Below are 26,191 nucleotides of genomic sequence, written 5' to 3' on the forward strand. Positions count from 1 at the left end.
TCTCTAAACTGACTTTCCTGCAGTGACCAGGCTGAGCTAGAAAAGGAAAGTTAAGTTTTGCATGAGACATATGTCAGAGCCCTCTGTCATTTGAGACAGGAGAGCGACTGCCAGGGGTACACAGTGTCTCTGAAGGAGGTTTGTTTGTGAATGCAAGGATCACTGTGTAGGCTCACACAGCACACCGTGGATTTCATTCAAAGTGATTCTCAGTCGCAGGTTGCCTTAGGGTGCTCATGAGTCCAGTGGTTCAGAGACATGAGCAGCTTCGGTTGAAAAAGGCTTCAGATTCCCACTGCCAAGCTTACAAAGAGAGGACACCACTGTTATTGAAAACTGAGCCTCATTCCAGACCCCTATGTCACGGGAAGTGTCCCCTCATGACACATGGGGCGCAACCCACCCCTGTCCCTTGAGTGTTCCTGGCACCTCCTTTGGGGTAGACATGAAGAGGTAACAACCTCAACTTCTACTTCTGTCCCCACAAGCATGGAGCCCCTGGGAGGGATAACGAATCCTCCCTTCCACCCAACTCTATCCTGCTGTCTTCCCAGGCATCCTGCCCTCATTCCATCTGGGTCCCCCACGGGGAGGGGGGCAGAGGGGAGGTTCACATAGATGCCAGATAGCTCCCCTCCCAAATGAGGGGACAAATACCTGTGAAGGGCAAAAGAAAATCGACCCTTGGAAGCCCCTGCCCGTTCCTTGTATTCCTTCTGGCATTCCTCAAGAGGGCCCTGTGATATTGGTTGGATTTAGTGGTAGTGCCGGATTTAGGATAAGAATACCTAGTTGAATCTACAACTTCTTACTTTGGCCACATCATCCCATGTCTTTCCAAGCTCAGTTTTCTCATACGTGGGATCAGGCTAATCTAAACTTGTCTTCCTCAATGCCCCCAACACTGTGCCTGGCACCAAAGAGAAGTTCATCTTCTTGCTTATTTCCTTCAGCACCATGAAGCTCAAAACCACTGTTTACGTGGGGCTCAGCTTATAGTTACTTGTGGATCTTCTCCAACTCACCCCTGACACTCTGCATTTCAGTTAACACCAACAGCGACCACCTACAGGGACTGGCATGGCACTGTGCCACAGGTGTACTTTATGCTGGCATCTACTTAAGCAGATCAACTCAAAACTTGGAATAATTGATTGACTCAGGGCTGGATATCTAGTAAGGAAAAGAGGGAATGCTAAGCCAGGTCATCTAAAATGTCCCTTCTAATCTACATCTTCAAAGTGAGTTTGTCAGTCACTTGATTCTGTGCTTAGAGGAAGTCCATCCCCCAAGGTGCCGCAAAACCTGAGACCAAGAGCAATGGTTTATTGAGTCATGTGGTAATGGCAGGTTGTCTTTAAAAAAAGAAAAAAGTAACAAGGAGAAAAGCCCAACATAGTAGGGAAACAATTCACTCAGAGGCCAAAGTCTGGGGGGTGCAAAGAGGGACACTTGACCCAAACAGAGCTTCATTTACGGTATTTACAGTGAAGTGGTGTTGGGGGAAGGAGCTGAGGAGCCAGAGAGGGAATCTTCCTGCTGGTCTTGGGGTCTCTTCAGTGGCTGTGTGAGCTGGAGCTGCAGAAAGCACACTTAAATTGGCAGGGCTGTTGAGAAGAGGATGTGATGGTCCCAGCCATCATATCTTGCTCTGTGCTCTGTGTAGCGCCTCGCTGCCAGAACAGGGGACCGGTTCACTGCTGCCAAAGGGGTGACCCGCTGGTTGAGAGGCTAGGGGGTGCTTGTAGGCTCACAGTAACAAGAAAGGGAAGGTAGGTTGACATCCCCAGAAAGTTGCTGGTTGACTTGCCCAGCAGGTGGTAGAGGCTAAAGATGGTCACTCCTAGGATGAATGATAGGTAGAGCATTGGCCCTGGGCTATGACTGATGGGCCAGAAGGGCTTGCTTACAGTCCATGATTGCTGGAGTTGTATTGATGAAGATCGCACAGGTGGTCCTTGTACACCCTCAGACAGGTCTCCCTCTAAGTTCTTCATGAACCCCTTTTCTCTCCTTTGGTGGGTACCAGCCTGGGTACATTTCTCCTCTAATTCCATCTCTTTTGAAATGGGATGCTTCTTGTTTTTTCCTGGAACTCCTGTCCCCCACAAAAGGAATCTCGGAGGACAGTTTGGCCTTCTCCAAGGTCATCCTGACTTTCATGGTTCATTAAACTGACCACACAGGGAGTGAGCCGCAATGTTGGAATTGTGGTTATTTTTCATGTAATAAATAAAGATTCCTTTGTGTGACTCTCTGGGGCCTGTCTCAGGCCAAGTCCTCCTGTTGCCTGGTTGTCCTCACTGTCCCCATGACAACTACAGATGGTCAAAGGCCGTGGCAGAGGTGGGTGGTGCGCTTGGCCTTGTTGTAGAGCTGTAATAATATGGGGAACCTGGACACATTAAAACAACAACAACATTGCTGGTCAGAGGGGAAGTTGCACCATGACGTCCCTCCACGTCTACTGACCTTTAAGACAGCACTCGTTAATCATTTATCCCCCCCCCCCCCCCCCGCCCATCTGACCATCAAAAATTAACTCCTCTCCAGCCTTCCCTCCTTCTCTGGCCTCACCTTTTGAGTTTCTAGCCAGAAAAATGATGGCTTCTTGCCCCCTACCCCTCATGACTGCTTTGACCTTCAACACGCTGCTTCAAGGAGTAGGCAATAGAGAACAGTTATCTGTGGCACCTCAAAATCTGAGCGCAGTGGGGGTTGCTGGGATGCTCTCTGATCTTGCCTAAATAATGGCGGGTCAGATCATCATCTTCTGAACACCCAAAAGAATTGTACTCCTGGCTGGTCTCAGGGGTTCTGGACTTGAGGGACTCCCACAGAGCTCAACAGGAAGGCCCTCTTAACCCCACCAGCCTCATAGTCTTTGCCCTTTCTGACTAAACTGAACTAGAGGTAGCTTGTAGTTGAATACATCTGGCTTGGAGTTGAACACATCTGGCTAACAGAGTACAGGTAAGTCCCCTGTGGGTCATTTCTGGGACTGTAAGATATGACAATAAAAGAAGGGACTTTAGGGAACGGATGACCCAGCCAGTTTGCCAAGCTGTCTATGAACTGGATACTCTTAAGACCACTGTTTCTCTCTGAGTCAGATTTACTCTAACAACTGATAGGGCTACCACTCAAGAAGGCTCTCGAAGAATTCCGTAAGGTCTTTGTGGATTTATTTCCCTCAGAATCTTCCCAGACTGTTTAGGGATTGGAGCCAGACATGGGTGAAAAAGCAGTCTCAAAGCTCGATGAAACCCACTTTCCAGATTTCACCCCTGAATACTGCTCAGTTCTCAAGGCAAATACAAGGAACTGGATGGAACCAAGCTTTGGTGGTGACTCATGACTATTTTCAACCTATTTAGATGACTAATGAGCAAGATGGTATCTTGGCCTCCACTCCCAGGAAGGAGAGAAGCTGGCAGTGTGCAGTGAACTCCTGAATAGTGTCTCCTGGCAGGACTGTAAACCACTGAAGGCGGGCCAGCTACTCTTGAGTTTTGCTTGAGTGTAACTTTGTCCTTTTCTACCCTTGCCCTTCAAAACTTGATTCCTGAATTTTACGCAAAACAAAATTTTAACAGACACGACTGTGGAAAGAGAAATATGGAAACTGTGGAATGCTTGGCCTTCTGTTCTCTTCCCTAAACCCACCAGATACTGTGATCTGCTGCTGATTTCTTCTATGACAAACAACTGCCACCTCTCTAGACATTCCATCTAGCCTGAGGCCTCTCAGATCTTTGGTCTAGCTTCATTCTCCACCACAACCCTCCCCTTGCCCACCAGAGGGCCTGGACAACCCCAGGAACTTACTCAGCAGGCTGGAGTTGGGGAAGCGCCAGGCCTCGCTGTAGGAGGAGTAGGGGGTGTGGCTGTAGGCATTGCCAGAATATTCACTTCCTGTTGGAGCACACAGGCAAGAGACCTGTGAGGTTCATGACACCACCATCATGGGAACTGTCTATACAGGTCTGTAGGGCTGGCAGGGCTGAGTCCAGAAATGAATGGCACTGGACAGGGCAAGTAAACCCACAACAGGGACAGCAGAACTGAAGAGGTCCCACAGTATGGGTCACTTTGGGCAGTTCCTTGATAATCTGCAGCCCTCCCAAGAGCCTCCCGGGGGGGGGGGGGGGGGCAGATGCCACAATCCCCACTTTCCAGACAAAGAAAGTGAGACTCTCTATGATCCACAGAAACTCACACACGTTGAAAATCTGATGCAGTGTGGAAACAGCCCAACTCTAGGAGCCAGATTCGAATTCTACTTTTTCAGCTGCCGGGGACTCTCTACAGAAGGGACTTTCCAGAGGGGGCTGATGGTCAAAGAGGGATTCAACTCTCAGGAAAGCTGTGCCCCTGCTTTAAGCAAACTTGGGATATGAATTTACACAAGGTATGCCAGATCACCTCATTCTGTCAGTTGATCCTTGGCTTTCCCAAAAGAATTATTCTTGTCAAAGAATTCACTGAAGAATTCCCTCACACAACAGCAACGAAGCTGAGCTGGCCACCACACCTATCGTGGGCAGTAATTTAAAGCTTGCAAAGCACGTTTTGGCGACCCATGTCCCTTTCATCTCTCTCAACCATCCTGTGAAGTGTCCTCCCACACTACCAATTTATAGAATGGGAAACCAGAGTGGAACCTGCGTCAGTAGACTGTCTCAGCTTCCACTGTTGACCAATGATGGACCATGAATTTGACCTTAGAACTCTTGGTCACAAATTCCAGTTAATTCCTTCAAGCATTTACCTCAGTTACAAATCCAGCCAGATTCTAGCCAATTTAATAATCAAAAAATGTTCCTGCAGTCTTTTGGAAACTCATCTGTGATTGTGAGCAAGGTGCCTTCTGGGATTTCTTGTCTCCATCTCAGACTTTGGAACAAAGGTTTGAAACTCCTCAGCCCTGGAATTGGCTGGTCTGAAGTCAAATCTCCACCTTCTACATCTGGGCTTGGATTTGTCACTTAATCTCTCTCTCTCTGAGCCTTGGTGTCTTTGCCTATCAAATGGGGCAAACCCTCGTCCCTACCTCACGGGATTTGGGTGAGGATTAGATGAGGTGGTGAGTATCAAGTGCTTAGAATCATGTTCTTGATAAAAGCGTAATCAAGAAATATTGGCTTTTTTTTTAATTTTCTCCTGAAACTGGTGCTAAAAAAAAGTTCATGGGCTGCAGAGATGGCTCAGTGGTTAAGAGCACTGACTGCTCTTCCAGAAGACCTGGGTTCAATTCCCAGCACCCACACGGCAGCTTATAACTGCCTGTAACTCCAGATCCAGGGGATCTGACACCTTCACACAGACCTGCATACAGGCAAAATATGAATGCACATGAAATAAATAAATTATTTTTAAAAGTTCAGTGGATTCTCATATCGGTCATGCAATAAATCTTAATGACTGGGCTGTGGCCAGCTGGTCTGCTTTCTCATTGAGGAGAGGTCATTTGTATGAGTGGAAGCCAGAGAAGAAAGAGCCTGAGGTAGGGGAAGGTTGCTGAAACCACTTTGTGTCTAGCGGTTCCACACCAGGCAGCAGGCTCGTGGTAAGAACACAGGGACTTTCTTTTGGTTAGAGACAGACCCAAACACAGATCTGGAAGAAAATACATGTACAAGAAGGAAGCAAGGAAAGGAGGAAGAAAGAAGAAACTAAGAAAGTATCTCATCCGACTATTTACTTAGGAATGAAGAAACTTCTATGCAGAAGGCCTCAAGACTTTTTCCCAAGACCACAGTGCTAAGTGAGAGCCTGCACTCAAGCCTGGCTGCCATGATCCTCTGCCAGGGCTCCCTCCTACAGCCTACAGTGGGAACTAAGCCTGTTCACTGCTGGTGTACTCCAGTTTTCCTGGTTTCAGCGTTCCCTTAGAGGAGGCCAGTTCTGTTCTGGCTGTCCAGCAAGGCATCCTGTGCCCTTACCCTGGCCTCCCAAATGCTGAACATCGCAGTCTCTGAAGGACAAGGAAGAGAGCTGAGAAACACAATGTGTCTGCCTCTCATTTTATCACCCATTCAGGCATCCTCTCACTCGACATTTCTTTACTAAATATACACTCTGCATGCCTCTTTGCCTCGGTCACTGGGCAGCTGGAATAGAGGCTGCACCTGGGTAGACAGTACACTTGGGAGTGTGGCATTTCTGCTGTATATAGACACGTATGATGAAATGTCACCATGCCTAGGAAAGGCCAGTTCCCTTTGTTCTTCCATCGGATGCCACTAGCTTCTGTCTCTGCCTTCGTCTTCACATTCGATTCCAATCAGGCCAATGATGATCTAGGCAAAGTGCCTTCGAGTCAAAGCTGATCATTCCAATGAGCACTTAATGGCAACAACTCCCCCGGCCTCTTAGTCCCTCACTTCCTTTGGAATCTGCCTCAGTCACCCACATTGCTTTGCAGCTTGCCTACTTTTCCTACTTACTCTCTTCCGGCCCCTTCTTTGTCAGAACTCCACATTATGTGGAAGAACCAATCCCAGCTTCACGTTAAAGCCTTCTGAGAAATCAAGCTCGGTATTTAGTTCATCATCTCAACTGTTAGGGCCTCTGAGCCCTTGATTTCCTCCACACCACTGCCTCTCCTGCTTTCCCATGTGTTGACTTACCACCACCATTCATGAAGCTTCTCGACCCCAGTCTATGAGGCCCCTAGCCCATGGTTGCTGCCTCTGTTTCTCACCTCTGTAGTCAACTTGCTGGCAGGTTTTGTTCTATTTATCATCAAAACATATTGTGTCTCTCTTATCCTTCAGGCCTACTTTCCTAGCTAAAGCAACTAGTTGTCTCTTACAAAAACTAGATCAATGATGCCCTAACTTGTCTCTGTCTACAATCTACTTCCTCAAGTATCTGAACAGCGTTCTAAACCACGGCCCCGCTGCCACCCATTTCTCCCCACTCTGCGGGGCCTTCTCTGGCTGCTCGCCACTCTCCAGCAGGCTCACCTTCTTTTGGTACACGGTCGTGCTAAATTAGCTTTTCCTGCCTCAGGGCCTTTGCACTTGATCTTCTTTTGGGCTAGGGATGGTTAGCCTCAGTTTATCACTTGGCTGACCACTTTGAAAATCTTTTCAGAAAGGCCTTCCTGTCTATGCAATCTAAAGTAGTTATCTGCTCTCCCTGTGGCTCTTCATGGCATCATCACATTTTACTGCCTTTACATGGTTATCTTCATGTGATGTTATGTTTATTCATTCATTGACTTGCTCTCTGCTTGTTCTTGTCCATTGTCACAAATAGAGGGACACACTTCATGCATTTCTGCAGGCCCAGTAGATCTTCACTAGCATTTATTAACTGAAAAAGTGATACGCGGGTAATAGAAGTATTAGTAATGAGAGAATGGATGCTGGGAGGATGGCTGGAAAGGGGGATAGGTAAAAGTATGGATACATGGGAAGAAAGAAGAAAATTGGATGGATGGATGGATGGATGGATGGATGGATGGATGGATGGGCTGATGGGTAGAAAGAAGCATGGAATGATGTGTGTGTATATAAAAATAGATGGATAAGAACAAGCAGATGGATGGAGAGAAAGGAAGGTAGCTGGATGAAAAGAGAAAATGGAAGGAAAGGAGAAAGCATGGACAGATGTCAGGATGAATCCAACTATCTAATGTGCTGGGTCTGTTTTCTAACTGATCTGAAAGCCATTAACTGTTTGTAGGGTCAGCCCATAGCTTGTGTCTTTATTCATGGCATGATGGGATACAGTGTGGGAAAATGGAAAGAGGCACAGATGTTAAATCACTAGACCTGTGTTTGAACAACTCAGTCACTTAGTATCATCCCTGAGCATACCATTTGGCTCTTATAGACCTTGGTTTCTCTAGCTATAAAACTGGGTTCTACCAGCCACTCAGGTTTATTGTAAGGATAAAAGAGAAATAAAGTTATGCATATAAATGGCCAGGTATGCAGAAATGTATAATAAATTACCACTTATTCCTTTGCAAAACTTATCAAAGAATGTAGCTAACATGCCTTATTTGAAGTCCTTATTGTGTGTCTTACGTGTATGCAGTAGATTCTTAATGAGTTAAGTGACTTTAATGGAAAGAAACCCTATTCAGTCAACTGAGAGATCATAGGCTAAGAGACGGACATGGTGTTATTTTTCTATGAAAGACACTCCTTCAGGAGTCATTTGCACAAGAGTGCTCTTAGGAAGAGGTGATTCATTTTAATGGCATTGCATTTCCTGAAAACTAATGTGGACACAGCTTACAGGAAACCCATCCATTGTGTATGATGAGACCCTTCCCTTTTGCGATTCACTTGCAGTCTATGTGGCGGGTGTGGTGACGCACATGTACGTGTCACACACACATGCACACTGTACATGTATGCTTCTGTGTGAGAGTATTTCTTCACAGCACCCACTCTAGGAGAGGTCTTCCTAGAAGCAGCCCTTCCCCTGTCTTCCAGCTATCTCCCACGTCATACTCTGGCCCCAGGAACCCCTTGCCCTGGACCCCTGGACCTGCTCCCAAGAATCATTCATAATTGAGAGAGAGAGAGAGAGAGAGAGAGAGAGAGAGAGAGAGAGAGAGAGAGAGAGGTCTTGCTTTACGTTGCTTCCTTCTCCTCTAAGCAGACAGCAGGGGAAGTGGAGGGCTTGGAAAGGGGAGGTGCAGGGAGCAGACCGGAGCCTAGGATTTTGATTGAGAGGCCCCATTATCCACACTCTTAAAAAAATAACCGAATCTTTTCCTTTTTTATCTTGACCAATCTCATTTCACGCTCCACAAGAGGGAGGGAGGGAGGGAGGGAGTCCGGGGCCAGGAGGGAGAGAGGAGTCAGAATTCTGTATTTTCAACGCTGCATTAACCACATCGCCACGGTAACCGGGCAGCAACAAGTGCCAGCTCAGCAGGTTCCCAGGGAGCAAAGCCTCCTCTCCTTGCTCCCTCCCCTTTCTCTGCCTAAGAGAACTCAGCCCACCTGCCTGTGCACAGGGTGCCCAGAGTGGGTGGGTGGCTGGCAAAGATTAACCCCTACCAGAGGGAAGCAAGCTTGGTGGAATGGGGCCAAGTTTTGAGGGTCAGAGCCAGGGCTGGTAGAGGGTTGGTATTGAGGGGTCACACATGGCCCTGAGTTCAGAGCCCTTCCCAAAAGCTTCAGGCCCTTATACCTCTATGGGCAGTGGAAATGGTTCCATCCTAACCACTCATCCATCCCTGGAGCTTTCCCACACGGCTCCTAAAAGACTGGGACTTTCCCAAAGAAATTGTCATTGCCTTATTCATTTGTCCAGACCCTGATATCCTGGGTCACTAGATGATGAATGGCAGACAGACATCAAATGGACTGTCAAGTAAAATTCCAGGACACTCAAAGGAGTGTGAAGGACTCTACCCTTAGTGAAGGAAACTCTACGGTATCCTAAGAGTCGATAGGACCCGGGCCCTACTCATTGTTGAGTGAGTGTGGAATGCAAAGGAAGATGTATTTCACTCATTTCATCATCATCATGTTCATTATCCATTATCTTCACCATAATTATCATCATCATCATCATCACCATCACCATCATCATCATTCAAATTCAGATTTTATCGAAGAGGTAAACTGAGATTCATCTGATTTGATTTAAACCATGGGGGACCAGGGGTTAGGCTCATGTTTGTCTCATGGTGTCTGTTGCACACTCTTCCATTTTAATGCAGTGGAAGAGGAGGAAGCAGAGGCTCTTGGATGTGAACAAAGAGGTCTGTCTATGTGGGAGGTCTGGGAGAAGAATGCTAAGCTGAGAGGAGTCAGGGAGCCAAGATGGCCCTGGGGAGCTTCTCTAGGTGTTTATATGAAGGTACCCCTTTGGCCCATCCTTCGGTGTCCTTTGGGAAGCCTATGAGTGGGACACAGCCTATCTCTGTCACCTGCTGTCTCCCTGTTTCTTTCTCCAACACTTCCCTTCGCAATGCTTGCGCCCAGTCCCTCCACCCTTACCTGCCACCATGCCTGCGACAGCAGAAGAGGCGTAGCTGCCCTGCCCACCAGTGGGGATGTGGGGTGGGTATCCAGGCAGCGTGGGCCCCACCATCTCTCGCCCTGGTAAAAGACACCAAAGAGTCATTAGTTGGTGCATTGGTGGCTCCTGTGCTCACCATCCCACCCTGCGGAGGCTCAGTAAGTCTCTCCTCAGCCAACACTGCTGGAGACACAGCCGTTCTCCAAACCTACCTCCTCTCCCCTCTGAGCCCACGTTTTTGTTTTCTCTAGAGGACAGAAGCTCACCAAGCAAGGGGCTCTTGCAACTGCAGTCCTCCTTTGTGCCCCAGGCCCTAGGAGCTTTATTTTCACAAATATTTTTTTTCCCACAAAAATGTCAAGGTATTGGGTGCCAGGGTTGGTGTCTTCTTAGTCTTTAGCTCCCTGCCCAGCATAGCAGTTGGCACCAATGGACTAAATAAATATGTGAGAGGCCGCTAGACTCAATGAATCACTTTTCATCTGACTTTCCAAAGAATGACAAAGCCAGGTCTTGTGAAATAAAGGTAGATGGATGATCCATCACTGTCCCTTGGGGGATATAGGGCAGACATTGCTAATCAACATACAGGAAGCTCCTACTGGTTGGCCTGGACTTCCAGGTAGATATAATTAATCAGGATAGTAAGGGACATGAAACATGTTGACTATTCCTGACATAAAAGGAAACATCACTGAGAGATTGTTGACTTTCCCACATGATCATAAGTGGCATTCTTATCGATTGTACTTCTTTAAAAAGCCATTTTCAGTAGGTTTCATCCCTGATCTATACCTGCTTATCTGTAATTTGTGTCATGCCTACATCCTGGGGACATCAAGGCACTCCGGTGAAACCCCATCTCCCTGGATCTGTCTTCTTTCACACCAGGAAATGAAAGCTTCCCTTCTGGGAGACCTCACCTGACCTGCTGATGTTCTCCCCTTCTACCCCTGCCCACTAACCAGAATCTTTCAACTGCTTGCCTCCTCATCACGCCTGCTCTGTGGGCCAGAACAGAATCTGCACATCCCGGTTTTCCGACGTCTGTTCATGTGATGACCACTGACTCAGAATATTTATTAACAATGGCCATTCCACTCTTAAAATGTTCCAATGTGAATAATGGATTATTTGGGCAAACTAGTTCTTAGTGATGCTTGTAGAATTCCATTTCAGTGACATTGACATTACCGGCTGGTAAATTCTTTGTTCTGCAGCTGTCCTGTGCATTAAAGGGTACTGAGCAGAGTCCCTGGCCTCTACCCACCAAATTCCAGTACACCAATGAGACACCCCAAAGTATCTCCAGACATTGCTATATGTCCCCAGAGTGGAGGAAGCAGGGGATAAAGTCACTCCTGGTAGAGAAACCATTGTGTTGGATGACAGCCATTCGGCTCAAATGCTTTCTGCCACCTTCCTGAGGGGCTGCCTGTGAGCCCCTGTCAACCAACTCACCAGACCTATCTTCTCTATGTCACAGATTGTCCCCTCTTCCCATATGCCCTCCCAGATCCTTCATACCTAAACTTCTTGAAAGGGTACCTAGTTAATGATGATGTACGGGAAGGTACATACCATGACACCCTGTGAATTGTCAGCCCCACCGTGACTAACTCTTTCTTACCCATGAGGACAATTCTTTCATTCAACAAGTACTTATTGAGAAAGTTCTAAGGGCTAGGCACTTGGGGACTTGAGAGAGAGAGAGAGAGAGAGAGAGAGAGAGAGAGAGAGAGAGAGAGAGAACTGAAGAGCAAAGCTTGGCACTAAGCTAGGAATCAGAGGGCTAGGGGTACCCATCCTGCTTTTCTGGCTTTCTGTTTGCCCTTAGAGTAGCCATTCTGACTCTAAGCCTCTTTCTTCATATGCAAAATGGAGGTGGTGATGAATGTGAGTGGCCTTATACAAACTAGTCCTACAACTCTGAAGTTTATCGGTATAATTCGACCTGTTGCCTCATGTTCTAGGTAGACACTGATTAGTGCAATGGACACATTCTAAAAATGCTCATGTCAATGAAGTTCTTGTAGAAAAACATCCTGTCAGAAATAAGTTGTTAGTATTCGTTATTTAAAATAGCATTAGGATTTTTAGACATCCAAACACCGGTTTCAAATTGACCCGTCTTTACTGAGTATCTAGCTCTGATTGGTACTGGACTAAACAGGCGGTTTCTGTTCACCTGACATAAGGGCATCAGAACGAAGGAAGGGTTGGAAAGGCTGGGAAAGAAAAGGGAAATGTGACATATTTAGAATGAGGAATAAACAGAAGATTTACCCAAAATAAACTTTGAGTTTCACATGAAGGAGTCAGCAATGTGACGCCATTGCTAGGGACAATGGTTGGGAAAGGGTGACACAGGGAAGGGGAGCAGGGTGACGGGCAGCTGGGTGACAATATTAGAAAGAGATGGGGGACAGACTTAGGCGGCATCCCTTTGCTTCTCTTCTTTCTTACCTACTAGAGAGACGGAGGAAGCAAGAAAGGGGGAAGGAAGACAGGGAGGGAAGGGAAGGGAGACAGGGAGAGACAGAGGGAGGAGGGAGAGAGGAGAGAGGAGAGAGAGAGAGAGAGAGAGAGAGAGAGAGAGAGAGAGAGAGAGAGAGAGAGAGAGATTTTGAAACTGAGACTGAATACTAGATCCAGACAAGACTATGAACAAAATCCTTAATTTCTCCAAACCAAAATCTTCCTATCTGCCACACCAGGACGTGATTCAGAGAAGAGCTTGTAACTGGGGTTCACCTTACTTCCTGGTTGGTGGGACTTCTTTACACACTGTGGGGAGGTTTTTGAGGCAGGGTCCATGTCTCCCATGAACTAAGATTAGCTTAGGCTCTCTGGCCATCTGTTTGCCAATGCTAGTCTGCTGTTCCCTGAGCCCTTTCTGGTTCTGGCAGCCTGTGGCCCTGCCTCCTGCCCTCTTGGCCATTTTCTGTCACCTGAACAGCTTCTTCTTCTAGGCTGAGTTCCTGGGTGCATACCTCAGGCCACAATTCAACCCATGATCTCTATCAGTGGGGCTCACCCCGTGAACACTAGTTCTTGCAAAAGAATTCATTGGTCTCTGTCCCTCTATTCAGGGATTTTAATCTTCATTTCTCCTCAGTTACCTAATTTTCTCTCAGCAAGAAAGATTTCTGAATCAATGGCCCAAACAGACCGCTGAAGACTTCCCCTAATAAAACCTGGCCCTCCTGGAAAGACAAATAAATTTTTTTCTAGGACACCGCCCTACCCAAACTGTGCCTTCATAGTCTGTCTTAACAGTGCTACAAAACTCTCTGCTTTAATTTCTTTTATCTAAAAAAGGAGTATTTGTTTACGTATTTTATGTGTATGGGTGTTTCGTCTATATGTGCAGCCTCACACCAGAAGAGGGAACAGGATCCCATGGGGCTGCAGTTATAGATGATTGTGAGCCACCATGTGGGTATCAGGAATTGAACTCAGGACCTCTGGAAGAGTAGCCAGTGCTCATAAGTGCTGAGCCATCTCTCCAGCCTCTCTACTTTAATTTCTTAAAGAACAAGATTTTAGAGTGTGGGAGTGTAGCTCAGTAGCAGGGTAGTTGTTATTAATGTAATAATAATTTTATATTAATAATAATAATGTATTTTGCAATAATAATTTAAATGATTTGAATTTAATGCCCAGTATTGGAGAAAATAAAACAAAACAACAAAGTCTTTCAAAGTCAAGCATCTTGAACCAGGCCAAGTATGTTGATGCATGCCTGTAATCCCAACACCCTGGAAGCAGAGGCAAGATCTCTGTGAGTTCCAAGGCAGCCTGGTCTATAGTGAGTTCCAGGACCACCAGAGCTACATAGTGAGACCCTGTCCCAAAACAAGAAGCAAAACAACAGAAGCCGCCAGCTAGAGATGAACACACCCTCTGCTCAGACACACCCTCCTACCCATTCTGTTTTGAAGGCTCTTCACTAAAAATTTCTCCTCGCTGACTAATCCCACCTCCTGTGCTCTCCAGTAGACTTCCAATGGGGGCCTCTTTTAAAAATGTTGGCATAGGCATCAACATAGGTTGGCTGGCTACAAAGTGGGGTTGTCTGGGAAAATTCTGGTATCCCAATTCTTGGTAAATATTCTAATTAGAGGTAGAGAGCGGGAACAGAAAGCCATTAGCTAGAGGAAGGAATCCAGAGGGTAGAGGTGATTTTAGACTATTTCATTGGACCCCTTTGATGTCTGCCCTCTGTGTGACCCCTTTTCAATGCCTTATCTTGTTCTGAGAGCAAGGAGAATTTATGGCAACCCAGAAATCTCTTTGGCAGGACTAAATATAATTTGTACGAAAGAATGGAGGAGGATACTGAGCTCCTTGATGATAAAAACCTAACTGCAGCTTTCCCATCAGCTGAGCCGTAGCCAGCCTTAGAACAGCAAGGACAAGGATGTCCTTGATGTCACTGTCGTGGCCAGTGGGTTGGAATCCAACACGTGGCTGGCTGGGTGGGTAGGGGTGGTGTTCTAAAGGGAACTAGCAGGAACTGTACGTAAATCTCATTATTTCCCAAGTCCTAATGTTTCCAATTTCTTGGCTGACTAGAAAAAAAAGCCGAGGTTCAGAGAGCAGTCATTCTGGAGACAACACTCCCAGAACCCTCTGGCTAAGAGGATCGCTCAGGAAGAAAAAGTTTGCCAAGCAGGTAAAAGAGTTTCAGCAGGTGGCCGGAGTTTCTTAGGCAGGGCCACACAGAGGAAGGTCCTGGGAAGATCCACGCAGGATTGAGCCGGGCTAATTTCAGAATGAGAACTCCTGACTTTCCCTTCTACCCTCCTTTCTTGCAGAACATCCCAGGAGTGATCTGCTCTGTCTCCTCCTCTTTCTCTCAGATTTAGCTCTTTCCCTGATTGGAAGGTCATAGTTCTCGGGCTCCTAAGTTCATTCCGTGTCTAACATTCCTCCATCCTCCTGTGTTCTCTGGACCCCGTGAGAACTCAGCCAGGTGGTGGGTATTTGGCCAGGCCTCTGGTGGGAAGTCTCTGTGGTCTGCACTGATCCCCTGAACTCAGCTTAAACACTAGCCGTCATCTGCCTTGTTCCTAAGCAGAAGATCTGGGCGTGGCTCTCTAAACTCTAGTCTTCTCTTGCTTCTTGTTCTTGGATCCCTGGACCCCAGATCCCACAAGCCTGGACACTTGGCGCTCTTCTTAGGGCCTTTGCCTCTACACTAGATTTTAACATGTGGCCAGCTATTCAGGAGTGATCAGATCTAGGCCTGGCTATGGGGGTCAACCTGGCTGAGAATCTGCTAAACTACGTATTTGGTTACCTAATGCCTGGGTGACCTCCTGGTATCTGTCATCAGCTGCTTTAGCCTGCGGACTGGATGACCTCCTTGTCCTGCAGCTGTCTTGGAGAGTGGGCATGGCCACTAAATTAACAGACAGTAGAAGCAGGAAGTATCATCCCTGACCACATATGTTGACAGGGACACTTCCAACTTTAAAAGGTGATAGGATGGGAGAAAATGTGGGGCTTCAGGGCGAGGGAGTTTGCCCTAGGCCGTTCTAACTATAAGCTATAAAATAGCCTGTGTCTTGGGGAGGTGGCGCACGCCTTTAATTCCAGCAATCAGGAGGCAGAGGCAGATGAATCTCTGAGTTTGAGACCAGCCTGGTCTACACAGTAAGTTCCAGAACAGCCAGGGCTACACAGAGAAACTCTGTCTTGAAGAAAGAAAGAAGAAAGAAAGAAAGAAAGAAAGAAAGAAAGAAAGAAAGAAAGGAAGGAAGGAAGGAAGGAAGGAAGGAAGGAAGGAAGGAAGGAAGGAAGGAAGGAAGGAAGAAAGGAAGGAAGAAGCCATAGCCTATGTCTGTGATGATTTGTCTATACTTCCAGCTACTGTCTGTCCTTCTCTCTCAGCCAAGTCTCTGCAGCTCACTCAGTTAATGGAAGAATTGTCCTGGATCATGCGCCCTTCACCCTCAGCCATATCCCTTACTACTTCCCAGCCTCCCACTCCCATGAGACAGACAAGTGTGCCCTGCCATGCAGCCTCTGTGCTCCCACGGCAGACACAAGCCGTTTCTTTCCCTCTTCCATCTCCCATTCCACGTTCTCTGGCTGACATAATTTCACCCAGCTCACAGGTTTGTGCCTTTTAATCACTTTGCTCAAAGCAAATGAGCCATCTCTGCTGACTTGACCCTCTTGAAATTTCCAACTCCAAGTCAACACTTTTTTCCTTTCTTCAGACTCTTAACCACTGCCTCTCCACCATCACATTGTTCATGTCCATCACAAGGGTGCATGGAAGCACAGGGAAGGGAAAAAATATCAGTTGTCAGACAGATAGAAAATGCTGCTGTCGCTTACAAGAAAGCATGCCTGGGCTGGGGTCACAGGGCCTTTAGAACCTCTGAGCCAGTGGGAACCAAAGACGCTGCTGTGACTTCTCAAGCCCGAGGGCCTCTGGGGGCAGCACTCCTACTTCAGAGGGAGCTACTCTGCTCTGGTTGGGACAGCTGGCTTTGGCGAAGGCTTTCATTTTAAGATGCAAGAGAGGTCTAGAATATACTGGGAAACTACTGGTCCAGATAGCCTAGACAGTCCAACTCTGGGCTGTCTCTGTGCCCACCAAGTCTCCCTGTCTCACTTATCTCTGCTTTAACCTCTCAGGTGATAGGGCCAGGGACCAGGAGACAGGGAGGGATGCCCTCTGTCATTAACTGTCCAGACTCAAATGGAGAAACTCTCTTCACACAAGAGACTTCCAATGCTCAGCTGGAAACTAGCTGGCTTCCTTCCTAGTTCTGGGACCTCCCAGGGCCCCTGTTTTAGTAGTCAGTCAGATGTCTGAAGCAGTGAAGGTGTCTCTGTCTGTACCCAATCCAAACTTTGATCCCTTCAGACATTGCTCAGGTCCTGACCGGTTGGGAGACTGTCCTGTTTGGAAGATCCAGTTGAGATTAGACATAAGGGCGGTCAACCCTTGCCCTGTTCCCATCTGGAGACTGTAGCTAGGTCCTCTTCCTCTTGGACTGTTTCCTTTCCAGGATACAGAGGTTTGCTCCAGATGTCCCTAACCTACTTCATTCAGGCTTTAAGCCAGAACAAGGTCCTCAACACCTCCAGCTGTGAGGCTGTGCAGTTACCAAGGTTAACGCAATGAGAGATGCTCCCGTGCCCTTTAATGGTGCTGCCTGGCGGGAACATGGCCACAAATGGTGACTCAACATTCCTTTTCAGGAAGTTGATCCAGAAATTGGCTCAAGAGGCTTTTCCCCTCCACATTTTGTCTTTGTTTCTTTTTGAACTTATTTTAAAAAAAGTTTACATTCTACAGCACCTAGCTCCTTTGTATGGGTCCCTATTTCCCTATTTGAAGTGATGTATCCCACTTGATGGCACCCCCAAAAATGGCTGTTTTTGATTCCTGGCTTCTCCCACAGGGAAAGAACCATGTGCTGAATAAATTAGAGACTCGGGTGGTGGTGGTGGTGGTGGGCTGGATTTGGCCTAAAGATGGGACTAGCCTCAGACCAAAGGACTTTGGGATGGCCTTGATGACCTCCCTCCCACCCCACGACACTATAGAGCCCAGGACCTCCCTGTCGTACCTGAGAGGAGGGCCTGGCCCGTGAACTGCCCGTACACGGAGGCAGCATGGGGAAAGGCATTGAAGGGTGGGACCGAGGCACCTGCTGGGCCCCCAGAGCCGACTTGCTGCAGATCCAAAAAGGCGGAGCTAGATAAAGAGGAAGGGGTGGAGCTAGAACTGGAGAGCTCTGGGGTTTCCTGCTTTATGGCGAAGGGTGAATGAGGATCTGCCAAGGGAGGGAGACAACAAGGAGAGAGGGGTGTGAGATGACGGGGTGGGAACATGCACAAAACAAGCCATGAGATGGGGCAAGGGTGTGGGGACAGGCAGGCCTGGCTGCTGTAGGAAGAGTCTAGGATGGGGAGCCCGGCTGCACCGTGCTCCTCAGATGGAATGAGATGGGGGGTGGGGTGGGGGAGGGTTGGAGGCTGTACCTCCCTGCTGTGCGTTCTGCCAGTGTAGACGGATGGGGAGACTGAAGTATGTGTGTGCTGAGCCTCTCCCTGCAAGAGGGAGTGAGGAGATCCGGGGCGGGGCCGAAGACTGAAGGCACCACCCATTTGCCACTTTTCCTTTCCAGGCCAGCGCCCCAAACACCTTCCTCCTGCCAGCCAGACACTTCTGCCTTCCCCTGCCCCAAGCCCATCCTGACCCTCACAGTAGGGGCCAGATGGCTGAGGAGCCTCTGGGCATCCTACCTGCCACCACCGGGTAGGTCTGGTGAGTCGAGAGGTTGCGTCCCAGGGGTGTGTTGGAAGGCGTCAGGGTAGCCTTCCCATCATCCAGGGCACTGTTGAGTAAGGGCAGTGGATACAGCCCCTGGAGAACAAAGAGAAGTCAGCAGGGGAGAGCAAGGCCCCTGAGCAAGCCTGTCTTCCTACTGTACCTACTATCTGTCTCTGGACTAGGTGGCACCAGTCTCCCCAGGAAAATCTATCTCCCTTGCTCATTGTGCCTCCCTTCTTGCTCACTCTTAGCTCCACATGGCATGTTTGATGGGGCCATGTTCTCCCACTCTAAGACCTGGAAACCTCCCAGGACCTGGCTTAGGGCTCTCCCTTCCAAGCTTCAGAATTCAAGGCCTATTGGTGGCATAGATGCCCAGGTATGTGATGGGAGTGGCCATCAGAGGATCGTGTCCTGACCGGGTGCTGGTCTCCTTCCTATTTCTTTACACGGTTTGGGCCCATAGCACAGGACATTGCTTAGGGCTGGAGCAGGTAGCAGGCGGGGCTGCTCAGAGTCTTTCACTCTGCTGGTAATTGATTCCTACATAGATAGGAAATGCAAGTGCCGAGCTGAAGAAACTCACCCCTTCTCTTCGGATTCAGGCTCTGGTGCTCATCAATTGCTATCAACTGCTACCCTAGACTAACGGCAACCATCACTTCTTACACTTGCAGAGAGCTCACATTCGGGCTTTGCTGCTTTTATTCTTATTGAGAAATCCAGTGACATGAACCAGTAAGACTATGTTAGATTTACATTACATGTGCAAGTAGAAACATTTAGTTTCACCTTGAAAGATACATAGGATTCATTTTGTTTCAAAAGTTCTATCAAGTCCTTGGGGTCATCTTCAATAAGAGCTTGCTTCAACTCCTACTGGTGTTCCTTGGTATGAGCTTAGCTATGGTCTAAGGCACTCCTTGAAAAAATAATTTGTTAGGCTAAAGGCATGAGTATAGTCCACCACCACCCCCCTTGGCTCCCTGCTGCCCTTCCCAGGGAGAGACAGCTCACATCCACTCCACACACACAGGTCACACATTTCATAAAAGCACTATATGAACTGTGTACAAGACTAGAATCAAGGAACGTTCCATGGTTATATAACAGTTCTGCTGAAGACAATTGTTTTCAGTAATTTCCATTGAGCTCAGTTCTCCAAGGAGTCACAATGCTTTCCAGTTGCATGCAGGGCACTTTTGGAAGCTGCAGTCAATTCTGGAGGCCACCAGGGCACCATCAGCATGTAGCAGCAATTACTGACTAAATGGCACTCTGGTTCCATTCTGCCGAGGGGGCCTACTTAGAGGCAGGGTGGAGTCGCTCAGAGCTAGATTCTAATGAAACTGAACAAAATACCTAATTTCTAGAGAGTGTGAGAAAAGTTTCACACGTCTTGTGAATGTGTTGATTTGACAGCAAAACACTTATACAAAATCAAGTTTCTGTTCCAAGTCCAGGCCAAAGAGAAAAGGAAAGCTATATAGTTAGAGGTTTGGGTGGTGTTGCATTTACTGTCTTAAACATGCCAACGATGACTGGGTTTTTTGTTTTGTTTTGTTTTGTTTTGTGTTCTGGACTTGAACTTGAATTGGGGGCAGGAAAGCGTAATGATTCAGAGCTAAAACGACCTAGGGTTTTGATTCTGCAGTCTGCAGGGAGCTGTGGTCTGTTTGAACTCTCTGAGCCTTGATTTTTTTTTTCCTACCTTTAAGTATAGAGGTCCTAGAATTTACTGCACACGACTGATTAAATATTAATTGTGATTTTAAATAAAGTATTGCTTGGCACAGAACACTCAGCAAGCACAGATGTCCAGCAAGAAGTGATGATAGACGTATTTTACTGCCATAGGAAGAGTCAGTAACTGCCACATTCTTGGCCTGTCTTCACAACATTCTCTCTCATTCTGTTGATTCACATGGTGATGGGCTTAAAATACAGAGGAAGAGCTACCCAGACTTCTAACAACACCGGGGATGACACTGCTGGGGGAAATGGGGTCACTTTCACTCTTGTTGATTTTCCAGACAAGAAGTGTGTGTCTTCATCCCATGCTACGACCAGGAATCAGTAGCGGCTTGTCTCCCAAAGACACAAGGCTTTATCTGCCTGGGTGAAAGAGCATGTTCCTTCGGGATGGCAGAGACAGGATAAGCACAAGAGCAAGGCTCAGGCTGGGTTCTCTGCCCTTCACAATGCAGCTTGATGAGTGAATGAAAGAGGAAGGAACAGCTGAGGGACACTGGGTTGGGCTTCAGTTTAGTCCCCTAGGCTAAGGGCTTAGACAAGCTTAATGATTTTCAAATGGTCTTGTTTTATTTAGTCATTGCATAAGAATGCCCCAGCACACACCTTTAATCCCAGCACTCGGGAGGCAAATGCAGTCAGATGTCTGTGAGTTTGAGGGTAGTCTGGTCTACAAAGCCAGTTTCAGGACAGTCAAGGCTACACAGAGAAACCCCGTTTCATAAAAAAACAAAACAAGAGCCGGGCAGTGGTGGTGCATGCTTTTAATCCCAGCACTTGGGAGGCAGAGGCAGGTGGATCTCTGTGAGTTCGAGGCCAGCCTGGGCTACAGAGTGAGTTCCAGGAAAGGTACAAAGCTATACAGAGAAACCCTGTCTCGAAAAACCAAAACAAACAAACAAAAAAACCACAACAAAACAAAACATCCCAACCAAGGAGGGTGGCAAGGGGGAACATCCATGGAACTGTCATGTCAAAAATAGGTAAGGGTAGATCAATCCCTGTGAATGAAACCAGGGTTGGCAGTCCTAAACTCTGGAATCATCTGCTTCCCCAAGTCCTCCCATTCTCCAGGCCCTGAGTAATCCTCATACAAATTGAAAAGCTAGGCTGTGTGGCCACCAAGTCTCCTGTAGTTCTAAGAGTCTCTCATCCTAAGAGCCTCCATGGGTATCCACCAGCATGGCACAAGGGCTCACTCTAACCGAGCAAGGTCCTTCAGAGGACTTGTGGGTGAAGCCAGGAAACGGCTCTAGGACCTAGTGGATACCAAGGGTCTCCTTTTGGGGCTTCATTATTCTCCAAGGGTAGCTAGTTTATGCCCTTTGCATTTTGCAGGCTCACCACCATAGAATGAGCTTCCTGCAGGCTCAACACTTGCCTCTTGGAGACATGCTCTGATTATCAGATGTGCACCCAGGCCTTCTCCTTGGGTCTGCTGATAGCCAACTTTGTCTACACCATTCACAGCTGTCATAGCCAAGGCTGATAAAAATCACTGACGCATATTGCCTACCCAGCTGTGGGGCTTGGACCGGGGCCAGCGACCCAGCCATTCGTTGGCAATGTTTCAATTGCTTGTTAGCATCATCATTGTCTCCCTCAGGTCTTAAAGGTGTGCGTATAGGCTTGCCTCAAGCCAAGAGGAGAGATAGGCCATACCCCAAAGAGTTTCCTGAGCTATTTGACTAGATGGGATGAAGGGAGACAGACATTGGAACCATTGACATATTAAATGCCTCTCAGTGGTTGAGAGCTTTACGTGGTATTTGTTGGCCTCAATGTGGCAATGTTCCTGTCTCTGTCTGCTTTTTTCAGAAGCCATCCCATTGTAACCCATTCTAAGATCTGGAGAGGAAAATATAGCTGTGTCTTAATCATTCTTGATTTCTCAAAATTGATTCATCTATTTGATATACCTTTGTTGAGTAGCCATTAAAATCCTGGGCTTGGGATGTTACTCAAAGGTAGAGAGAGGGCTCATCTAGTGTGGGTGAAGCCCTGGGTTTGATCTCCATCACCACAAAAAAGTAGTATTAATTAATAATAATAATAATGTTAGGCTCTAGAGATGAGAGCGAGGGTGTCTCAAGAGGCTGCCCTGTCCGTAAGAAGCCTTTACCCCCTGCCCGTCAGATTATTAGGATGAACTGTGAAGTCAACAGAAGCCACGTGTGAGACAAGAAGGATGACAGAGGGGTGAATCATAGGTGAGGGGCAGGGACAAATTCATAGAGAGGGCAGTTGAGCTGAGTCATTGCAACCAGCTGGTGTTTTTCCAGGTAGAGCAGTGAGAAGAAAGGCATTCTACCAGGAGGGCACATGGTGTACCAGGGCAGAGAGGTGTGAATGAGGTCGGTATACTTGAGCACATGAGTCACACAGACTCCTAGGCTGTGAAAGGGGAGAGACTGAAGGTGGGGCTAGGTATGCTCTTGAGGTCATCATAAGAAGGGTGTGAGCCTTAACTCCATTTGCGGGTCTGATTCTATTGTTGGAGGAAGCCATAGATTGCAAAAGGATGGCCCTGCCTGCAAAAATTAGGTTCAGCGTCCAGATTCAGGTTGAGAGAAGAGGGCAAGACATTTTGTGAACAAGGCATGCCTGCAGCTGGACGTTGCATCCAGTGAGTGCCCTGAGCCCATAGGAGCAATTTGGAGTTGTGTTGATGGCTAGAGTTCATACTTTGCTCTGGTCCTTGCCTATTCTGCCTATGTCTTGCCCCCCACCTTCTTACCTGCTCGCCTTTGGTGTGGCTGGGGGAGGCATAAGCCTCTGAGTAGTGCTGCCGCTCAAATGGGCAGTCAAGCGGCTCCAGGTGGTGCTGGCTAAAGGCGTCTGTCCGAAGGTGCTTTCGGGGACCACTGCTGCTGCTCTGTGAGTCGATGCTCAGCCGACAGCTGTCCTGGTCACCTAGTGCCCCCAGGCAGGCAGGAAGAAAGCTCTCAGGGGACCCCTCTACCAAGCCACCAGACCAAGTGGCCAAAGCAGAGGAGCAGACAGGCTGAGAAGGTAGGGAAAGGGTCAGGAAGAGGAAGGACCCATGCTCCTGTGAGTAGGGGGTTTCAGAACCCTACCCAGTCCTGGGCCAAGGGAAAGGCCCGCCTTCCTATCAAAACTTGAGCAAAGTGGCATCCCGTGTCTCATACCACCCCCAGGTCCCCCGAGAACTCACTGTCATCCATCTTTCTCTTGTTGTCGCTGCCAGGCTGAGCAATTCCCAGGAGTCCGTTGATCGAGTAGGTAGAGCCCAAGGAATCTGACTGGGGTGACTCTGGGGGTGTTACAGCTGAGCTGGGGACTGCAAAGGAGTAAAGAGAAAGTCGGAAGTGGGAGGTGATTCTCCCTGAAGCCCCTGCTGCTACCATGGGTTCAAAGCAGCAGGCTATGCTGTGGACCGAGGCCCTGGAGAGCTAGAGTCCTTCACTCCAAGGGCCTGCTGGGGGGAGGGATTCCTAGAATGATATTTGTCTGAAATGTGTCCATTTCCCCATGTTCCTGCGAGTCTCCCGTGAGCGTGGATGTAGACTTTGTGTCTCAGGGTAATAACTCAGTCTGTATCCAAACATATGAACACTCATATGTTCTTGTGTGTCTGTATGCATCTGTGTTTACAGGGGTGTGGAGATTGGGTCTACATTCAAAGGTGTAGGAACAGCCAAATCCCTGAGCACTCACTCAGCGTGTGTCCTGGGCTCAGGGACTTGGTGGCCACGCAGCTGTCCATGGGAAGGTTGAATGGCTGCTGCACTTTGGTTCGGATGATTCTGTGAGGAAGCAGAAGGACTGTTAGAGAAAGAATATAAAATAGGAGTAGGAGCTATGGCTATTCAGGATCCAGTCACCTATATGGCGACCCATACATGTGTGTGTGTGTGTGTGTTAGTTTTTTTCTCTGTGTAGCTTTGGAGCCTTTCCTGGAACTCACTCTATAGCCCAGGCTGGCCTCGAACTCACAGAGATCTGCCTGCCTCTGACTCCCGAGCTCTGGGATTAAAGATGTGCACCACCACTGCCCAGCAGCCACTTAGATATCTTATATGTGTCTCCAACCCAAGGAGTCAACCATCAAACTGTGACCTCACCTCATTCACCTGTTTCTCCATGTCCTGTGTCATGATAATCCCAGCACTGGGAGGCAGAGACAGGCGGATCTCTGTGAGTTTGAGGCCAGCCTGGTCTACAGAGTGAGATCCAGGACAGGCACCGAAACTACACAGAGAAACCCTGTCTCAAAAAACCAAAAAAAAAAAAAAAGGGGGGGGGGCTAGGATTTAGCTCAGTGGTAGAGCACTTGTCTAGCAAGCACAAGGCTCTGGGTTCGATCCTCAGCTCCAGAAAAAAAAAAAAAAAAGAAAAAGAAATGTGGGTCTCTCAAGGCAGAGATACAGATGCAGCTTAACAGGGTTCTGCCAATTTGACCTCGATAGCCTCCCCAGAGTTGGTCTTGTTCTGTATCTCGTTGTGAACATCTGAGTGTGTGCCACCATCTGCTCTGTTCCTCTACAGAATCGAAGTGACCCACCCCACATGCTCTATCCAATTGCTTCTCTCCTTTTCAGCCAGAGTGAGCTTTTTCAAATACAAATCAGCTTCCTGCTTAAGACACACTACTGGATGCCCTCCGCACATGCGTTAAAGGCAGGAATCTGTTAAGGGGACCACAGGCTTCTTGAGGACAGTTTCTTCTGGCATCTTATGCTCAGTATACTTCATGTTCTTGTCTCTTAACTGACTTTCATCTCCTGTGCAAGCTCTCACTAGCCACAGGCTTCTGTGTGTGCTGCAGAGTTCGTCTGGTAACACTTTCCACCTAGTTAATTCCTACTCACTGCTTCTTACTTAGGGAAAAGCCTTCATGATTTCCCTAAAACAGGTTACCACAGGCTAGCCCACATGCCATCAGGCTCCTAGCCTCAGCAGGACAAGTAGCTGCGTTTTTGCCATGTCTTTATGGGTACTCTGTTTGTGTCTGTGTTCTCGTTAGATCCTAAGCTCCACAAGGACATCGATTAGTTCTGGGAGCTAACACAGAAGAAATGTATGAGTTATGTGTGAATGAATGAGTGAGTAAATGAATGATGGAGGCAGTGAGCAAATGATTGAAAAAGTGAACAAGTAACTAAGTACGCCAGTGAGGCCCAGGAAAGGATCTGCTCAAGAAGTTTCTTCCATGGAATGAAAGAGGACAGTGTGTTTAAGGAAGGGGACACGATACGGCACAATGGAGTGTGGGGACAGAGGGGGACTCCATAACATGAGCAGGAGAAGGCTGAGAGGAGGTGACATGTGCCAGGCCTGGGAGCTCCTGCTCGATTCTTCAAAGCAAAGCCTCTTCCAAAACCCCTACTCTACCCAGACCAGTCCCTTCATGTTTCTTACAAGAATCTTCCAGAACCTAGGAGGGGGCCGGAAGCCGCTGGCTCTCACCTGTTGATGGAGCTGACACTGGGTACAGTGTCATTGTCACAAACGCCTTCTGCCAAGAGCCGGTCCCGGATCTCCCAAGCGAACATGGTAGGATTCTGCCGCTTGTAGTCCCCTATCTTCTCCACCACCTTGGGAGTGGCCACCTTGGGCTTGGAGCCCCCTATCACTCCAGGCCGGATGCTGCCAGTCTCGTAGTACCTACTCCAATAGAGAACCCCCCCAAATTACCCGATAAGCAGGTGGGGCCTTTGAACCCCTCTGAGTCTCCCGAGGAGAGGTGTGGGAGTGAGACATGCCTCTCCCCCGACTCCTGCTCAGGCTAACAGTCGATTTCTCTCCAACAATCCACTTGTCTTGTTTGGGTAGATTTATGCTGCTACCAAAGCAAGACCCCTCTGCAAAGACTTCGTCCTGGGTTCTCTGTCTTCTGCCTCTGGCCAGCACCAGAAAGCACACAAGGATCTCCCTTGTAAGAAAGGACACTGGAGTCACAGGCTTGCAGTGGTTCCTTTCTCTTAGTCACCTTCTCTTAGCGTGATTGACTCTGCTCCTTTGTTCTCCTGGACTCACTCAGGGAAGCCAGCTGGAGTCACTGACCCCTCTTGCCGGGTCACCTTTGCCTCGTCCAAGTCTGAGCCATCGCCCTCACCCTTTGCTCTCTGGTTTTCTACCAGGTTCCACGGTTCAGGTTGAAGCCGTTTCTCCCAG

At 48.1% G+C, this 26,191-nt stretch overlaps 1 protein-coding gene across 1 annotated transcript in view; it reads right to left on the minus strand.

Moving 5' to 3' along the window:
• Positions 1–1,688: 1,688 nt before the first annotated feature.
• Positions 1,689–26,191, minus strand: part of Pax8 (paired box 8) — a 54,262-nt gene continuing 29,759 nt past the window's right edge. Inside the window, exons 3-11 of the mRNA XM_059258800.1 lie at positions 25,484–25,681; positions 23,732–23,820; positions 23,229–23,354; positions 22,791–22,966; positions 18,274–18,394; positions 17,595–17,801; positions 9,978–10,079; positions 3,829–3,915; positions 1,689–2,395 (exon numbers count right to left, since the gene is read on the minus strand). Coding sequence (XP_059114783.1) covers positions 2,319–2,395; positions 3,829–3,915; positions 9,978–10,079; positions 17,595–17,801; positions 18,274–18,394; positions 22,791–22,966; positions 23,229–23,354; positions 23,732–23,820; positions 25,484–25,681 — 1,183 coding nt within the window. The 3' untranslated portion in view covers positions 1,689–2,318. The remainder of the gene's footprint in view (positions 2,396–3,828; positions 3,916–9,977; positions 10,080–17,594; positions 17,802–18,273; positions 18,395–22,790; positions 22,967–23,228; positions 23,355–23,731; positions 23,821–25,483; positions 25,682–26,191) is intronic.

This window comes from Peromyscus eremicus, chromosome 4, assembly GCF_949786415.1.
Source record: "Peromyscus eremicus chromosome 4, PerEre_H2_v1, whole genome shotgun sequence".
Lineage (NCBI taxonomy): Eukaryota > Metazoa > Chordata > Mammalia > Rodentia > Cricetidae > Peromyscus > Peromyscus eremicus.